The 19,671-nt window shown below is 48.6% G+C and overlaps 1 protein-coding gene across 12 annotated transcripts in view; it reads right to left on the reverse strand.

The window, feature by feature from the left end:
- MTSS1 (MTSS I-BAR domain containing 1) overlaps positions 1-16,630 on the reverse strand; it is a 161,513-nt gene extending 144,883 nt beyond the window's left edge. For all 12 annotated transcript variants that reach the window (XM_070632023.1, XM_070632020.1, XM_070632016.1 and 9 more), the window contains exon 1: positions 15,320-16,630. In XM_070632023.1, coding sequence (XP_070488124.1) covers positions 15,320-15,391 — 72 coding nt within the window. In that variant the 5' untranslated portion in view covers positions 15,392-16,630. The remainder of the gene's footprint in view (positions 1-15,319) is intronic.
- Positions 16,631-19,671: the final 3,041 nt, after the last annotated feature.

The raw sequence follows: 19,671 nt of genomic DNA on the forward strand, positions 1-19,671 counted from the left end.
CTCCTTGCTTCTTCAAGCGCAAGGCAGGAATCTGCAGCTTCGAGAAGTGGGGGTGCAGGATGAAGGGCCCCTGAATGCCTGTGACAGCTTTGTCCCCAAAACCACCATTCCGCACCCCATCCTGCAGAATGAAGGGTTCCCAAGATTCTCAGATGAAAGGCACTGTGGAAGCCCATCCATCATAAAAACCATTCCTGAGCTTTTATTCTCTGATTGGGGCTTGCCTAATCCACTAATTATCCCTGTCCATCAAGTGGATGACAGCCTTGGGGATAATCAATGGTTGCTTCCTTGCACGCCCACCCTCACCCACTTGCCCAAGCTCATCAGCAATAAATATGCTTAGGAAAAGGAAGATTTAACCACAAAAGGTGCTCCCTCCATCCATCCTCCCCTCACACCCTGCTCCTTTTGTAACTATAACACCATAATTAAGTCAAGGACATCAAGCTTCTTCTTCCTCCTGTGTTATGAGGTCCCATGTCCAGCATGTCTGCTTTCTGACATGTGGGTAGGTCTCCACTTTAAAAAAAGAACCGAATAGGTATGTCAACTGTAACTTAAAAAAAATACCACTTTGAAGATTTCTATCAAGAAGCATTCCTTTGTCTATCTTGAGCCTTCTAAGAGAAGATCTACGAGCCACATGGACTTCAATAAATTTAATTACAATGACATAAAATTAAAAACTCAGTTGCTCACTCAAGTGCCCAATAGCCACATATGGCTAGTGGCTACGGTACTGGACAGTGCAGACACAAAACATCTCCATCATCACAGAAAGGTCTATTGGACAGCACCGGCCACAACATGACAGTCACTCTGGGCCTCCTTGGAGTGACATACAGCTGTAACTAGGTCTCTGGTTCTATTTTTTAACTTTTGCAAAACTGGTGTGTGTACCATGCTCTACATTTCTTTGAGAATGGAACCCCTCTCTTTTTCCATTCCCCAAATTCATCCTGCCCCCCACCAATTTCCTCTGCCATGATATTTCCTTTATTATTTTAGATGGTCATCTGGAGCCATCCAGGAATCCAAATGTATTTCATGATCATCATTAAGAACACCACTTCACATTTACACAGCGCTTGAGAGCGTATAAAGGGCTTTCACAACTGCCCTGGGAGGGCGGTTAGCAGAACAGGCATTTAACACTTCCCTTTTTCCATTGGAAAATAAGGCACCGAAAGCTCAAGTAATTTACCTAAGGTCAGGGAAGGCTGTGCCCTCATATCCAGCTGATTTCATGAACTGCTCCTAAATTTGCTCAGTTCTTTTTAAAACTAAACGGTTCCATGGGTTCACGTAAAATTTACAGCTTCTCCACAACTGGAAACTTGGGAACTCAACGTCTACCCACCTCATATAGGGGCCGGCTGCTCCTACTCAAGCGCTGGTAAGAAATGTTCATGTCTATTTAAACTTCCCCAGAATAATAAATATGTATCTACCCACCCTAACCTTTGTCTCGCTATACAGAGTCCAAAGCTTCTGCTCCATTTGTTTATTCCTGTACACGAATGTCCACATGAGATAATGAGCCTAAGAAAATACTTGGTGACCTGCACACCCAATAAAAACATTAAGCGTTATTACCATTACTCCACGTTGGCCCGCCTGGACTCACCCACTTCTCCCTGGAGCCTCCTCCCTCTCTGACTTGTCTCCACCCAACTCCAAAACCATTTCTGCATTTCAGGGATTAGTTCCTCTTGGGGGCCAGCTCTCCAACACCCTGAGAGATACACAAGCATCCACACCCCTAGAGTGGATCAAGCACATGCTTCGGGTTCTGCTCTCCTCCACGAGGACCTCTGTGTTCATCCCATCTTCCCTGTTAAACTGTAAACTCTCCCCAAGGCAGCATGATCAGGTTGTCACATCCACCCTGGGGAGCAATGGCCTTACTACACTGCGCACACTTCGTGTGCTCGCCACCTTCCACTCAACAGTGCCTCCTCAGCAACCCCCAGAGCCCACCCCCGGCTGCTAGGAATGATACCCAGGTGAGCATCACCAAGAGGGGCGAGCACTGTGTTTGTTCCATCTATAGTCACCACCTTTTTTTTCAGTCTTTCCACTGAATGTCCTTTTCCCAGGCTACACAGACAGCCCTGATGGGCAGCCATATTCCAGCGTCTGAAAGGACCGGTGTGGTCTAGCGGTCAAGAGCACGGTTCTAGAGTTGGACCGCCCAACTTCAGATCTAGCCTCTGGGTGACCTAAGTTACTTAGTCACCCGGTGCCGCCCTGGCTTCATCTGTAAATGATGCCCGTGGTAGACCCCACCTCCAAGACCGTAAAGAAAGGAGGTGAAATAACGCAAGTGCTTAGGAGGGTGACCAGCACTTAGAACTCAATAAATGCCAGCAAATGCTATTTTAATGAGTCAACGTACAATGTCAGCCACCCCGACCCTGGCATTTAATGAGCACCTACTATGCACAGGCACCGAGCGGGGTGTAGACCATACAGAGATAAGGGTCAAAGTGTTGAAGGAACTCGGGCTAGTAGGAATCCCAAAGCCTTCAGAGGGCACCACACTCCAAAGAGGAAGTCCTAGAAGGTGGGGTTGGCACAAGATTCTGGAGGGGGATGATGCCTCCACCTAGGTCCTAAAGGATAAAAGGGAATTTTCCCCGCAAAGAGGAAGGAAAGAAAGAAGGGAGGGAGGAAACATTCCCTGCAAAGGAAACAGAAGTATAAAGGAAAGGAAGTACAGAAGATGACGCTGTGCTCAGGGACGAGGGCCATTTTGTTCCCCTGGAACACATTCCAGGTGGGTGCACTTGTGGCGGACTGTGTATGGGGGGCGGGGAGAGCAGGGGAATCCTTCTGATTCACTTCGTGAGCTGCAGAGGAAGCTCTTGGTGGCTCACTCCCCCTTCCACCTACTCACAGTACAATCCCAGCTCAACCTACCAGAGACTGAACAGGAATGTTCGCTAACACTACAGAGGCCTGAGCCCCAGCCCAGACGGAGACAAAATCTCTGGGGAAGGGGCCCAGGAATCTGCATTTTAACGCCCTCCCCAGGGGATACTCGTGCTTGTTAAAAATCACATACAGTGAGATTTGAGAAATCACGGCATTGGATAAGACGCCACATCCCTCTGAGGCCTTGTAAGCTGTGACCTCAGCAATTTCTCAATCCTAATGTCCAAGTCCAGCTCCAGAAGTAATCTCTGGTGACGAGCATTCACAAATGGGAGTGTGAACTGATACACGCTTTCGGGAAGGCATTTTGCAATGGGTTTCAAAAGCCTTGAAAAGTACCCAACTTTTGATCCAGGGTAAGTCCTTCAGGGGAAACCATCAATGTAAAGCAATATCTAGCTACAAGGATACAGTTATTGCAGTGTTGTTTATGATTGGTAAAAAACCAGACACAGCCTAAACACGAACCAGTACGGAACTGGCTCCCACCTCAGGGTCTTTGCACCTGCTCTTCGCTTGCCTGGAACATTCTTCCTCTGATATCCACATACTTCATAAGCTGTTCTCTGTGGGGCCTTCTCTAACCATTCTATTTAAAAATAGCAACCCTACCCCTGCCTTCTTTTTCCCCATTGCCTATAATCCCACTAATATACAAGAGAATTGACTTCTTCAATTTGTCTGTCCCCACTCCACTAGAATGTAAGTGTGAAGTATCCCCAGCACTTCACACAGCACCTGGCACACAGTAGGTCCTCAAACCTATGTTGACTAAATGAATTAACTTACAGACATACGAAACAACAGAACACCCCACAGCCATTAAAACTGACACAGCTTATAATTACACGCACAGAAAGGCAGCATAAAGGAAGAGCTAAGAGAAAAAAGAAACTTCTGGCACAGCATAGGCAGCATGGAACTTTGTCTAACACATGTGTCCATAACCCACTTTGTAATCAGGTGGTTATGCGTGACTTTTACTTTTCACTTAACTGAGGTTTCTAGTTTTTCTTCCATAAACTTTATATTACTTGCATAATCTTTGAGAAGTAATCCCCCGTGAAATGCTCTCAAAACATTTGCTAATTTTCTTTTTTTTTTTAAGGAAAAAGTTTCCTCCTCAGTGACTTAATTAGGGTGCCCCTAATTAAGGCCAGCACAACATCAAAGAGGCCAGGTTCCAGGGGACCCTTGCTCCAAGGTCTACTTCTGGTTGCAGGACGACCTCAGATCCTCCAGCAGCAGCTTGCGGAGCCTCCAAGCGCTCAGGGGCCATCCTCGATCTGCTCCTGGCTCTGCTCCCCGCTCCCTGCTTCCTATTGGGGTGCCTCATCCAATTATTCAGGCCCCAGATCACATCCTGTCGGAGAGCCGGCTTTGAAGGTTCAGTAAACAATCACTTCAAAACAAAGAGGGACCATTAAAGCAAACTCAAAGACTTCCTTAGTGGCTGCATGCTCGGCCCTGCGGCCCAGCTCAAGCAGGCCAGGCCTCAGCAGTGACACTCAGGTCTCCCTGGGAACTAATCTCGAAACATTTCCCGCCTCCTACTGCAAGCACCCCCCCCTTCCTGTTTCGCACTCAGCCATGTGGGGTGCAGAGCCGTTACTGGGGCGACCCTGATGAAGGAGGTTTCCCCAGCAAAACAAACATGTGTCTTGTGGTTGTCACCTTGGACGACCGTGTCAGACCCTCAGGTCTCCCGCCCCCACCCACTCTCCACATACTTCCCTCTGGTGACAAGTTAGAGGCACGTGCTGGGTGAGTCAACTGCCCAGCGATTTCGCGTGCTGGCTGGGTCAAACTCCTGTTCAAGCAGAGTGAAGCCCCTTGAGTTTCCTGAAGCGACTCAGAGAAGAGCCTCGATTTTTATGCTTTATCTGGTTCGTCCTGAGTCCTGAAGGTATCAACAGAACCATCATCAGAGAGATCAGTGAAACACACCCGTTACAGAACCTGAAAAGGAAATCCTAAATGCCGTGCTGTGACACACAGCCCAGCGTGGGGGATAAAAGCACAGGCTTGGAAGCCAAACTGCCTGGGTTCAAAACCCAGCTGGCCCTCTCACTAGTTGTACGATGTGGGCCAAGAGCTTAACCCCTCTCTACCTCAGTTTCCCCATCCGTCAAATGGGAAGGACAGCAGTAACTACCTCACTGGGTTCTTGGGAAGATTAAGAACAGTGCCTGGTTGTGCCACATAAATTGCTTGGTAAATAAATAAAGTAAACTCAGTTTCCAGCTTGGGTGTCACCTGTACCAAAAGCCTCCCGTGACTCTGTCCCCCAATTCGAAATGAGAATCACAGCACCCCCCCACCCCGGGACCCCCACAAAACCTTGCGCCAACATCTAGCGTGGCGCCCATCACACCGATTTCCAATTACTCGTCTGTTCCTCTTCTAGACTAAATAACTTCAGGGCGAGACAGACTGTCTGTCTTGTTCCCAGGTGCATCTCCAGCATCCAGCAGTGCCCGGTACGAGGCAGACACGTCATCGTGTTTGTTAAATATGGGTACTGTGTTCTCTCAAATTACTTATAAGCTGAAAGTTGAAAAGTATTTCCCTCTTGTCTCTACTGCATCATCAAAGCGAAGATGCGGGCTTCTTGTGTTTTCTGAAACCTTTGAGCGCCACCACGGGCAGGGTGCTCTGCTAGAAATTACCAGGGTGGCTGGACAGATACATAAGAGTATTTCACTTAGCATTTATTTTACACTAAGCCCTTTACATATATTTGCTCCTTTAATCCTCAACAACTTCAAGAGAGAAGCATTATTCCTCTCATTTTACAGATAAGAAAAAATCAAGCCTCAGGGAGGGAGAGTAACTTCCTCAGAGTAACAGAGCTAGGAAGTGGCAGCGCCAGGCTTCAAAGCCATGGGGAGCCGGCTTAAAAGGTAGACTGGAATAAATACTACGAAGAATCAACACAGACTATGAAAAATGCCTAAGGGTATCCGGCTTGGTGGAATGAAGAGGGACCAGAAATGAGGGAACCTTCTGGTGGAGCCTCGAAGGATGAGAAAGATTTCAACAGGCAACAATGGCAGCGGGAGGGGTCCTCCCAGTGGGAGGAACAGCAGGAAGGAGGAGCACAGCGTGTGTTCAGAGTAGCCAGGGAATCCAGATTGGAGGGCACTGGGCACGTAGCAGGCCACGCAGCTGGGGCCAAACTACAGGGTCCTTGAATGCCAGGCTAAGGCAGGTGGGCCACACTCAGCAGAGAGAGAGGTACAAAGAACACAGATATAGCGCAGGCTTGGGAAGGGACAGAAGCTCCATGTGAAGCTGCTGCTGCTACAGGGCAGGCTGGAGGCAAAGGAAGCCACTTTTCCTGGTGGTCACTCTGGAAAAAGAAGGGAGACTCAATCAATGTAGACAGAAAAAGATGGCCCTTACAAAGCAAATCCTCTCCCCTCACCCCGGTATAAACATCTCTAAAAGACTTGTTTCTTTCTTTCTTTTTGTTAGGAAGATCAGCCCTGAGCTAACATCTGTTGCCAGTCTTCCTCTTTTTGCTTGAGGAAGACTGTTGCTAACACCTGTGCCAATCTCTATTTTATGTGAGATGCTGCCACAGCGTGGCTTGAGGAGCAGTGCTAGGTCCAGCAGGATCCGAACCCGCCCACCTCAGGCCCAGGCTGCCCGGAGTGTGTGAACTTAACCGCCAAATGACATCCCCCAAAGACTTTTTTTTTTCCCCAAAAGCATTAAATTAAATGCCCTAAGGACCTCAGGCAGGCACCCAGCCCTCCCCTCCCTTTATACAGAGAGTGAGTTTGCAAACAGAAATGCAAATAGGCCCAGCTGAGCCAGATGAGGTTATAATGAACTCAGGAGTAATTTACTTAGCACGAAAAAAACCTCAACTTCTCCATTTCCTGCAACTGCAAGCTCTAAATACAGCTGGGTAAAGGGTGGGGTCGTGTTTGCCCTAAGAAGTGGCCAAGATAATTACTACACTGATTTCAACACTTCTTTCCCAAATCGACAAGACAGAATCCTAACAGCAGCTAGTACTTGGCTGCGTGTCCGCCAGGCGCTGTGTGAAGCCCTTCCCAAGTACTCTCTCATTTCAGACTCCTCACAAGAACCCTGTAAGGTGGGTACTGAATCAGACCCATTTTACAGAAGAGGAAAATGAAGCTCGGAGAGATGAAGTAATTTGCCCACAGGATTTAAAACCAGATCTCTTGGACTCCAATGTCCACAGCAGCCCCAGAATTTCTATAGGAGGAGTTTAAGGGGCAATGATGTGGCCAGAAGGAAGCAGGTGGGCCGGAAGCTGTGTTGAGAAGCAAGCACACTATTTTTACTTAGACTCTGTTATAGATAAGCACTGTCCTCTCTGGGAGCCACTAGCCACATATGGCTATTTACATTTAAACAAATTAAAAGGGAGTAAAATTTAAAAATCAGTTCTTTGGTCACACTAGCCACACTCGGAGTGCTCAGTAGTCACATATGGCTAGTGGCTAACGTATTGGATAATTTTCACTACCGCAGGAAACCCTATTGGAAAGGACTATTACAAACCAATTAAAAACAGCCAAGTATTCTAAAGATGCTTTCTGTTGTTATTTTTGTATTTCAATTTATTTACCTGAATGTCATTTCGCTATAAATTTATTTACTTATTTATTTATTTTTAGTGAGGAAGATCAGCCCTGAGCTAACATCTGTTGCCAATCTTCCTCTTTTTGCTTGAGGAAGACTGTTGCTGAGCTAACATCTGTGCCAATCTTTCTCTATTTTGTATGTGGGATGCTGCCACAGCATAGCTTAATGAGCAGTGTGTAGGTCCGTGCCCAGGATCCAAACCCACAAACCCTGGGCCACCCAAGCAGAGCGAACTTAACCATCACGCCACCGGGTCGGCCCCTATTTTTAAGTGCGGTAAAATATACATAACATCAAATTTACCATCTCGACTATTTTTAAGTGTATGGTTCAGTAGCATTAAGTATATTCACATTGCTGTGCAACCATCTAAAGATGCTTTTACTCAGACTTAGTAAGGTTGAGGAAACACTGTGAGGGTGCTGGAATTGTGTATAGCTCAGTGGTTCTCAAGCCTGGCTACAGGTACCCGGGATTGCTTTTTAAAAATCCTAAAGCCCAGGATGTACCCCAGAAGCACTGAATCAGAACCTCTGGGGAATAGGGTCCAGGCATCTGTGTCTTATGGCTCCAGGGATTCCAGCGGGCTGGTCCCTGTAACCGTCCCCATTCTACCTGCCCAGAACCTCCTCCTCTGGCCAAACCCACTCCCTCCGGCCCCCTTGGATTCCCCCGTCAGGTGGGAGGTGGCAAGGGAGTCCCTGGCCAAACCTGCCGTCCATCTCCAGGACTCAGGAGGCTGCTGACGCTGAGCAAGCTAATACTTTTCCTGCTGTCCAAATTCTTCGAGGGCAAGAAAGCAAATAAAGACACACAGCTCAAAAGGCACTCAATTGATTTTTTTTTCACCCACTTAAACTAGACAGGAAAAGAAAAACCACTTAGAAACTATGACCAAGGCAGTACATGCCAAGAATCAGCACAGGAAGGACTTTTTTTTGGCAATCCCATCAACTTCTCCAAACCCAGACTTGTAATGGCTCTACCCACTCAACCCAAACGGGAGGGCTACCAGGGGATATAATTAAATACAGAAAGCTCTTTTTACTAGAGAGTTCCAGGGCTCGACACAAAATGACTTCAAGGTAGGGAGTTCTCTTTGAGGAGTCGTTTGGACTTTGGGTGAACTTACTTAATTCAATAATTAGCAGAGGCTGCCAGGCTCGCACAGTCACCAGCCTCAGGGACCCAGGGGCTACCCCAGACGTACAAACGCAGCCACCGGGCAGTCACGGAGAGGACTACAGGTGCTTTGTATGGGGACAAGGGTGGGAGGCAATAGTGACTCGGCCAGATCCTGGGCCAAAGGCTTCTTTCCCCTCCGCACACCTGGGGGAAGGGGAGGAAAGGAAAATGCCGGGTTGTCTGTTAGAGACGACTGGTAAGTGGGAGAAGGAAGAAAACCACAATATGTCGATATATCATCAATTAAACGATTTCCACAAAAGCGACAGCCAGATGGGAGCCGCCCACCCACAACAGTCCTCACAGCTTCTCGGCTCAGGCTTCCAGGCGGGCTCTGGGCTAAAGGCACAGACACAGGACCCTGATTTCTTCCTGGAGTCTCTTCAGGACCCAGGCAAGTGAAATGCCATCTTCTAGAAATAAATCCACACCTCCTCTCTACCGTAGGCATGTTCTAAAGAGCTCCAGTCTTAGGATCAAATAGGCCAAGGGCTGAACACCAGTCCACCTCACCATGGCCTTAGACAAGTTACTGACTCTCGCCAAGCCTTAGTTTTCTTATCTGTAAAGCAGGGTTGATGTGAGGATGACATGAAACCATGCACGCTAAGCACTGAGCACAAGGCCTGGCACATAGTAGGTTCTCACCAAGTCCCTTCCTGCCCTCTCTTCACCACATGCAATGAATACTAGGCACCTACTGTGTACCAGCTGGCAAGCCAGAGCATCTTCAACTGGGAAGCAGGAGAGAGGACACAGCACCATGCCAAGGCCTTCCCTGGGCTAAGAGGTAGGAAACCTTGACAAGGGGTGGGCTGTTCTGGAATCTATGCTGGGTGGGTTTTGGTTTTGCTTTTGGGGTTTTTTTTGTGTGTGTGTGGCACATACTCAGATGAAACCTTCCGCAGTCTCCCGCTAATTCAAGGGAGAACCTCGTCAATCAAATACAACAGGCTTCCTCAACCAATTAATTTACTCCATTTGTCTCTGGTTTGCTCCTCTGTAAAGCCATAGCAGCAGTGCAAACTGTAAATCTGAGTTAAACTCCTGAAGGTGTCAGTCAGTTCCCTTTAAGGAGCCCCAGATACTTCTTATCTGATGCCCTGCTAAAACTGTCCTTTGGCTTTTGTTTGTTTCAGGAGAGGAATTTCTTTGTTTTGCAGAGGTGTGGGTTTTAGGGGACAGTGTCCTGAAGGCAATTCCAAGAAGTAATGGTGAACTTGAAGTGATCTCATTTTTCCATACCCATTTGAACATGGTCTCGCTACAGAAGGAATCTTGCCAGCTCTCACCCATCCCCGGGAAGATGGAAAAAGCCTAGATGAAAATCATAGATAAAGAGTCTAACAGATCGATAGTTCCAACCTTTTCACCCTCCAAGCATTTCAACAATCTCAAATGAGCTAGCCAAATTGACGTATTTTAGCTTTTTCCTTTTCCCTACCCCCAAGATGCAAAACAAGAGTTCAAAGGCCAAGAGGTCAGCAGCTAAGACAGAGCATGCATGGGATATACTTATACTAAAAAGTTCTTCATGGTTTATCCGAAATTCAAACGTAAGTGGGAATTCTGAATCTTTACCTGCTGATATCGCAGCACCCAAGAGCTTGGTGCTTGCCACATAGCTGATGCTCAATAAATACTACAGGATGAGGTCATGTTACTCTTGTAAGAACTCAGAGATAGCTGAAACCGACAAAATTCACACTCAGCTTACCTTCCACGCAAACCATGACCTAGGAATGATCTTTTCTCTCCATCTGGGGCATTACTAACTGTGGAATTTCAGAACATAAAAGTTCACAGCATCAAGCCACAAGTTCAAACAATTTGGTTGAATATGATGTATAAGGGATTTTCCCACAGAAACATTCAAGCCAAGACCTTTCCAAACCTGGAAGAGATTTGCACCTAAAAAAACCAAAAAGACTGACCTACATAGAATAGGCCCTAAATCTGTCAACGGGGACCCATTCCGGGTGGTTCCCTGCTGCCAATTTTATGACATCTTCAGTTCACCTTCTTTCTCCCACAGGCCCAAACTGAGGAAGCTGTAAAGCCCTGGGCAAACACAGCCATTTGCTAAGAGAAGAGCCAACATGGGGCCCATCTGTACTTTACAAGGCCTTTGCTTGTCCTGCCTTTGTGTGTCACCGTTTACAGAGCAGCTGGCCTCCCTCTGAGCACCTGGCCACTAGTGGAGGCCTTGGCTGAGCTTTCAATACCTTCCTAGAGAAAACATTTTTCTGCAAGAGTCAAAGGGAAGTCCTGCAGGGACTGACTGCCGCCCTTCCCCAGGCTGGACTCCAGGCCCTTCCTTCATGGCCACCATATTGTATTTAACATTATCCACTCATGGCCCACAGGACAGGCAGCTCTCCAAGGGCAGGCCCTGTGGATCTGTGGTTCCCCGCGGCCCAGCGAAAGACCTTCCACATGGCAGGCCCTGGATAAACACCGAGGAAGTGAACCTTTTGTCTGACAGGAACCCCAAAACCAGAGCCGTAGTGAAGGAAAATCCTGAAATCATTACCCACGATGGACCCACTACCCACATTCCTGATCTTATGATAACTGAGGGAAAATATCATGACGTGCCTTCGAACCACAAAAGACTTCCATGTAATTCAAGAAGTCCCTTTAGCAGTTCTAATTTAGGCAGACCTTAGGAGAGAGGATACTGGTGGCATATAGAGACGGGGGTGGCACAGAGGAACTGAACAAGGCCCCTATTCTGCGCGGCACAGGTGCTGGTAACTGGACACCCCATCTAAAGTGAGCCATGGAGGGGGGGAATTCAAGGTGCGGTTAGGCGGTTTTTCACCCCCCAGTCACATTATATAACCCCAAACACACTCACCAACCTAGTTCAAAGTTCTCCCTGTGTCGGGCCCAACTCAGCTCCTGACACGCTGATTCTTGAGCAACAAGGCTGAGGAAAATATTTGAGTTTACCACCCAACTTATTTTTTTTTTTAACTAAGTTACTTATTAAAAGAATGACATCCACAGGGTGAGCTGCCCTCAAGTCTGGCCAGTGGCTCCTGGTCTTAAAAGTTCCCCAAACATCTCCAAATTCTATGCTGGTTCAATTACTTGAAAAAATATATATAGAAAAAAAATACACCTATTGAAGAATTATGTAGTACAACTGAAACAATCTAATGTTATATGTTAATTATATCTCAATTTTAAAAAAAAAGTAACGGCACAAATCTGCTGTTTGCAGCATTGAGCCCGTCTTTCCTGGGACTTGGATGGAAATTCCAAAAAGATTCCAGACCTCCTTAATGCAGTCAACATTGTCTCAACATCAGAGGTCAGTCAACTGGCCTTCCACACACAGTCTATTTTCAAGCTACTGTTCCCCCAGGCAAACCAGCGATGGGCCCCTGCTTCCAGCCACGTGAATCTCTTGTCTCCCCTTTCCTTTGGGACCAGCTCAAATCAGACGACTTGATTTATGTGGATGGGCGGAAAGGCAGCCAGTAAGCGATTTTGCACACCACCATTCATTAGTGACCGCCACCACAGTAGGGTGGAAGAAAGGAAAAAAACACAAGGTTTCCTTTCGTCAAGGAATCAATAAGTTATTTAACAGCTGCTGCTGGACCCCAATGGAAGAAAAGCGAGGGTTTCTTCCACACTCTTCCCCTTGAAAAGGATAAAAGGGACTCCCTGACAGCCCAGGACTTAGCCAGATGAAGGATCATTAGAAGAAAGCAGAAAGAATCCTCTCTAGCTTTTCGATGTCTTGAGGTTCTTTAGTTTTGGAAGATGGATGGTACCAGGCCTTGAAATTACTCCATTTTTTGTTGTTTTCTTTTTTTTCCTCCAAAGAGGAAACTGACTCCCTTCCTGTGCCTCTGTACATTTTAGAGAATCAAATACAACTAAAAAAACCTTTTTCCTTACCCTTTCCTCACTCCAGTCCAACATCACTTCTGAGAAAATAACCTACAAATTTCCTCAAGGTGGCATTCCAAATGGGTTTCCAACATTTACACTCGTCCTTCAAAGCAAAGAGAAAGGAATCTAAAGCCATTATACACCCATCACTGGAGTTCAAAAAAGAGAAAAAGGATAAGCAGGTCATTGGAACTCAGCTGATATCAGATACTAAAAATCGACTTTTATTGCTGGTGACTTCATGCATATGCATACTATACCCAGCTTATCCTCTAGGCCCCAATTTTTTAATTCCCTTTTAAAATATCACTGCCATCTGATCCATGAAGAAGTCTTTTAAGAAGAAAACTCCATGGAAATATTCAGCAACTGTCCCATGCCTAAACAATCTTAGAAACCTGACGCCCTACCCTCTTTTTCCTTCTTATCTCTCTACTCCCCAAAAGTCTGAAATTCTGCCGACCCCAAGGCATGTTTTAGTCTTCCACTCCACCCTGCTTTTGAAATCTCTGACTGCCAAAACAAAACAAACAACCTTGAAAATAAAGGCCTTCCCACAGGATGTGGAACAAACCCTGCTGAATTCAAAGGCAAAGAACTCAGGAACCACAGACTATAGATCCAGCACTAAAGAGCATTAAATCCATCTTTATTTTTAACTGCAACCTGGCAGAGGGAACAGCATGTCCCCTTAGCACCCACAAATTCCCGGGGCAGACAGTGCTGCAGGGCCCCCATGGAATGGCAGGCAGGAACCAGGAGGGCCCAGCCTGTGGTGGGTTACCTTCTGAAGGGCTCTGGGTGGAAACTGGTAAATGGGAAGAACCAAGCCTGGATTCTGGATTAAAGAACAAAGAGAGAGGAAAAAAAAAACTCCAGAGGTGAACACTCTGGGACTGCAGTGGGCATATCTGTTAGGTCACTGGGTCCTCGTTACCACTGAGGGACGGGAAACATCCATTTCTCTCCTCCAAAAAACACAACCCGTTTTACCAACCCATCTCAAATTCTTCCCATGGTGATCAGAACACACGTGTGCCTCCAGCCAAATCTTATTTGATGATAAGGCGTGTAGAATTTAAGTTAACAAGAAAAATGCCAGAGTCCAAGGAGGGGACGCCAATCTTTGTCTCAAAAGAGGACTTCAATAATTCAATGTGGACTGGGGGCAAAAGAATGAAAGGGGCTGTCTTTGAACAGGGAATAATCCATCTAATTTCCAAGTGGCTGGATTAGAGGCATTCCTGGGCAAGCAGGGTCTCGCTGAAGATAACACTATGCGAATGTCAATTTCTGACAAAAGGCACAGGCTCTGTAGAAGGGTTTCAAAATGGACAAGACCGCGTCAGAGGCACCCTGGAAAAGTTCACCCTGGGAGAGGGGGCAGTTGGTTCTAAAAGGGGGAAGCAGGCCGCGACAGCTGAGCATTCCTTCCCAAAATCCATCTCCGAAGCCAAACCCTCCCCAAACCTTACACTTCATCAGACAAAAGCTCCTCCAGGCGCCCAGGCAGCGGCTGAAGAGGGGCTGTCCACACCCACTCGCTACACAGCTTTCCAAACCTGCCCACTCGTTTTGGAAGCCGAGCTTTTAATTAAACACCACCTCCCCGGATCTGTTGAGGCAAACTGGGGCTGGGCTGGAGCCAAGGAGAAGCTCCCTAAATACACATAAAAAAAAAAATCCCCCCACCGCCCCCAATTCCCACCTCCAGCCAGCTCGAGCAGCTGGTTCTATTTCCCTCGGCTGAGTAACACAGAGCCCTGGTCTATCTCTATGCACCAGAAATTTCACATCCAAGGATCAGGTTATCCCCAGTCCCACCCTTTGCACGAAAAAGCCTGGGTGTTGTTCCCCGCCTCCAACACAGAAGCAAGCGCGCGCGCGCACATACATATACACACAATCCTTCAAAGAGAAAACCTGGAGTCGGTGTGTGTTGGGAGGGTGGGGGATAAACTTGTTTAGGGGGCCCCAACCTTGCCTTCAGGCTGGGAGCCTCAGCCAGGGAAGGAGGGGCCCCTGCGAGGCTGCTCTGGGAACTTCTGCTCCGCGCCCCCGGGGAGGGCTGAGGGAAGGCACGCACACCTCCACCGGCTTTGCAACATCACTACCTAATTTGCACAGATCCCCCTCAGGTGGACCTGAAAGCCAAAAAGGGAGAGGGAGGCCTCGCTCCCAGTCTCTCGTGGTCGGGGGGGGGGGTCCTTCCCGCGGCCAGGCAGAGCCCCCACTCCCTGCTCACCACCGCGCCAGGCGCCCCCACGCCGGACCCGGGGGAATCAGGTGTCCGCCCAGGCATCTAGCCTCCGCGGGTCGCAGACACTCTGTCCAGCGACAGACAATGGAAAACTTGGAGCCGGGGCCCTGAGCCACCAGGGAAACGAGATGGTGCCGCCCCCTGGGAAAATGAGCGGGGTGAAGGTAGCGGGCATAAGACACCCCCCCCCCCCCAAAGAAGCCGCCCGCCCGAAGACCCAGGAGAGCCCGGAGCGGCGCCCCGGGTGAGCAGGTGACACCCGGGCCGGAGCGCTCCCGCAGGTGGCCGGCGGCCACGGCGCGGGCAAGGGCTGGGCTGCCAGCCCGGGGCGGAGGCGAAGCTCCGCGACGCGGTCAGTGCACGGCGGCCGCCGCCGCAGCCGCGCCCCGAGCGTCCTACCTTCATGTCGCTGATGATGGTCTGGAAGAGGCCTCCGAGCGCGCTGCATTCCTTCTCAATCACAGCCTCCATTTTCCCGGCGCCGGCAGGCAAAGGACACACACTCGGGGCCGCCTGGACTGTGCGCGGGGCCGGGGCTCGCTCACCTCGGGAGGAATTTCACCCTCCGAGCGACCCACCTCCAACTCGCAGCCTCTTCTGCAAAGAGGACGGAGTGCCCGAGATCGACTATTCTCTGCCCAAAATAATAATAATAATTTTAAAACGCCAAACGGCTGTGCAGGGTGATTCGCCTACATGCAGCGCTCGGCTCCTGGCCTTAAAAATGCCCGGAGAAGACTGACAATCAGGCCACCACTGGTGCCCACGACGAAAACGGCAAAGCCCATCTTGAAGCAGAGAAAACCGCCCGCTGACCCGGGGCCAGCGCCATTTAAAAATGCAAGATTTTCCAATTTAATAAATTGTTTTGAAATTAGAAAAAAAAAATGGCCCAACAGCAAAGCAGGTCTGCTCGCAGCGCCGGGATCTGTTGCTCGCAGCCGCGGCCGCCGCCTCCTTTTCACTCCTGCGCGCCCGGCCCCGCCGCTCGCTCTGGCTTGGCTCCCGGGGACGTTCGGAGGGGCGCACGCGCGCTCGCGGCCGTGCGTCCGCCGCGGGGGCGCGGGGACGGCGCGCGCTCGCGGGCGGGGCTGGGAGCGCGTGCCCGGGAGGCGCGTGGGACGCCGGCCGCAGAGACTAGCGAGCGAGCCAGCGGGTGGAGGGTTCGTCTCCACCGAGCGCGCTCCAAGCGCCCCCTCCTCTCCTGGCCGCTGGTCGCAGCGCGGAGAGGGCGTGTCAGCACGTGGCTAGGCGAGTGCCCACCCCACAATGGCTGCGAGCGGCGGGTGCGCTCGGCGATCCCCGGAGACTTGCACGGTGGCACGCTTAGCGCAGTGCTGGGTGTATAGTGAGCGCTCAGTAGGGCGGGAAAACTGCTGCTGCTGCTGCTGCTGCTGCAGGCTTCTGAGAAGAAGCCCTTTCTGTGATACCAGGACTGCAACGCCAGGTCACGATTGCAAACAGCCAAATATGTAATTAAGGAGAGAGAGTCCGGGGGCGTCTCCTGCAGCGGGAGGCCGAGTTCAATAAAGTTGCAGGAAGCTGGGAAAGTGCATTGATTTGCCATTGCAAAATAAATGGCATTTGAGCTTCTGTATGCTGTTCATCAGTACGTGGAGACTGCTGACTGTCCCTGACTTGGACGGTTGTTTTTCAGGCGCAGTGAGGGCGTAGGGTGTTGGTGTAACTGCAGACGGCCCTGTTGGGAGGCTTAACGTGGAAAGAGCACAGATGAGCCCAGGCTGATTTGGGGGCTAGTGGTTCATCTTCCCAGTTCCACCGCCTAACTGCACGGCCAGGAGCCCTCGTTTCCGTTGACATCAAATAGGCAAGGAAGAGGGGAATCAAATGAGAAGCTTTTAAAAGACCTTGAAACATAAGCGCCTAGCTCTGGGCTGTTCCCTTGACCCTTGAGTGGACCATTTGAAGCACAAAACACAACCAGAGGAAAACAGTGCTGGTGGGGGATGGGACACCTGCACGAAGACTTGTATCAGATTCATTGGGAAAAGGTCTAGCTTTAGAACTGCATGAATAGAGATGCGTGGAACTGCATATCATAGCTGCAGAAGATAGTTATCCCCTGGGCCATTCTGCCCAACTCTCACCTGCAACCCCCGTTCTCCACCCCTCCCCAAAATTATAAGGAGGAGTGTTACTTCTGGAATTAACTGATCTCTTGGGCAACCCTGCTGGATCCTGTCCCCAAGGTCATTTGGATTTACAAGTCTTATCTTGACCTTGCTTGACGCATAGTTTGCCCTCAATCATTATCCTTATTACGATTTTAATACTATCAATATTATAGTGATCAACATCGCTGCTTGTAGAGCCGGACTGCCTGGGTTCAAACTCCAGTTTACAACATACTGTAAATGAGGATAAAGATAGCATCTAGCTCGTAGGGCTGTTCTGCGTTTTACCTGCACTAATATCCATAACGCATTTAAAGCAGGTCTGGCATATAGTGAATAAGCACTTGGTAAAGCCTGTCAACAGAAAGAGATCCACTGCAGCACCGTTCTCCATCGCCAAGATGTGGGAACAACCCAAAAGCCCCTGATGGCTGAATGAATAAAGAAAATGCGGTATATACATACAATAGGATATTATACTCAGCCTTACAAAAGAAGGAAATCCTGCAGTGTGCAACAACGTGGATGAAACTTGAGGACACTATGCTGAGTGAAATAAGCCAGTCACAGGACAAATACCATATGATTTCACGTATAGGAAGTATCTAAAATAGTCAAACTCACAGAATCAGAGTAGAATAGAAATTGCCACGGGCTAGGGGTGGGGGGAGGGGGAAATGGGGAGTTGCTAAGCAATGGTCGTGAAGTCCCAATTATGCAAGATGAGTAAGTTCTAGAGATCGGCTGTACAACATTGTGCTTATAATTAACGATACTGTATTGTACACTTTAAAATTTGTTAAGAGGGTAGATCCCATGTTAAGTGTTCTTAGCACAATGAAATAAAATTTAGAAAAGAAATCAAGACCAGGTCAAGGCTCGTTCTAGCCCTGGTCCCAGAGGGCACGTTGCAAGCCTATAATGTTGGTGTGCTGTCCCACTGACATTGCTGTAGGCCTACTGTGTACAATCTAGGCATTTTACATGTATTGTATGTAATCCTCACCACAGCCTTGAGAAGGAGGTTGTCATACTAGCTCTCATTTTACTGTTGGAAAGTGGCAGGCGGGATTCCAACTCTGGTTTTCTGAGTCCCATGCCTGAGGGCTCCCTTCTACCCGACCTCCAGCCCTCCTGGGATAAGGGGCCCCGCCTGCCTTAGCCCAAAGAACACTGCATTCAGCTTTCCTGCACATGCCTGAATTTAAATGCCCTGAACCCCCAACCTCAGTCATGTTTGCAAAGCACACTCTTGTCTCATTATGCTCTGGGCCTATACTGGCCTTGGGACTGAGAAGCAGGCCCTTTTCTTCCCTAAGAAATTGAAGAATCCACAACTACCTTGAGAGGGAGTCTGGAAAAGCGTTCCATGAGGCCAGAAAGGCCCAGAGGTGGGACGACACTTGGCATTTTTAATAAGGCCTGGGGTGAGTCTGGTGAATGGAGGGATTTTGAGCAGGAAAATGACAAGCTCAGATCAACACCCCCTACATTACATTCTTTCCCCATGTTTGAGCATCCCTCTAACTTTCTCCTCCCTTCAAAACACCCAGCACTCCACTGGGCAGACATCAAGATCCCATTAACATGCAATTCCTCCCAGGAGTATTTGCTTTTTTTGTTTTTAATAGCTCTTTGGAGGAGGAACCCAAAGGAATGAATCTCTACTAGAGGAATTTTAACTCCTGTGATTGCGGGGAGGAGAGATTGGGAGGTAATGAAGCCTGCCCAAAGGAGCCCCCATCACCCTCTTTCGCCTAGGGGACAGTGGGCCAGGACACCCACCACCATCTCCTAGCTCTGGGACCTCTGGCAGGCCCTTTGATCTCTGGAGCCAGCCTCTATTTCCTCAGGGTTCCTAACTCGTGGGCTATTCCCAGGATTGAAATAGATGTCAAATGCCTATCGCATAGCAGAGCTGCATACATGAGCTCCCTTCCCTCCCAGAAGTGATTCTCAGCTCTGACGGCACTGAGGGCCCTGCCTGGTCCTCAAATTTGGCAGCAATTGGAATCCCCTGGGGGAATTTTAAAACACCCATGCCTGGGCTCCACTCCCAGGGAGGCTGACTTAATTGGTTTGGGCTGTGGCCTGGGCAGCAAGACTTTTTAAAGCTTCCCAGATGATTCCAGTGTGCAGCAAATTTAAAACCCTGATCTAAGGAACTTTAAAAGAAGATACCCACACCAGGTCATACCCCTAAACAATTAAAGTAGAATCTCTCAGGACTGGGCTCCAGAAGTTTCCTTAATGTATCATACATATTTTATTCTATCCTCAAATAAGGATATACGTGTGTGTGTGTGTGTGTGTGTGTGTGTGTGTGTATTTTGTCATTATTTGTTTTACAAAAATAGGATCACATCACACATACACTTTTCTGACTCTTGCTATTAACTCTTCCTGTTAACACTTCTTGCTAACAATATTCCTATAGAAATCCCTCCAGGTCAGCTAATACTATTCTAATACATTCTTTTTCGTTCTTTTAATTTTTTTTTATTTTGACATAATTTCAGATTCACAGAAATATTGCAAGAAAAACGCAGAGATTGCTCATTTACCCGTCACTGGAGTCCCCAAAAGTAACCCATTTTTGTATTCGCTTCTTGCTTG

This window comes from Equus przewalskii, chromosome 8 (assembly GCF_037783145.1).
Source record: "Equus przewalskii isolate Varuska chromosome 8, EquPr2, whole genome shotgun sequence".
Classification (NCBI taxonomy): domain Eukaryota; kingdom Metazoa; phylum Chordata; class Mammalia; order Perissodactyla; family Equidae; genus Equus; species Equus przewalskii.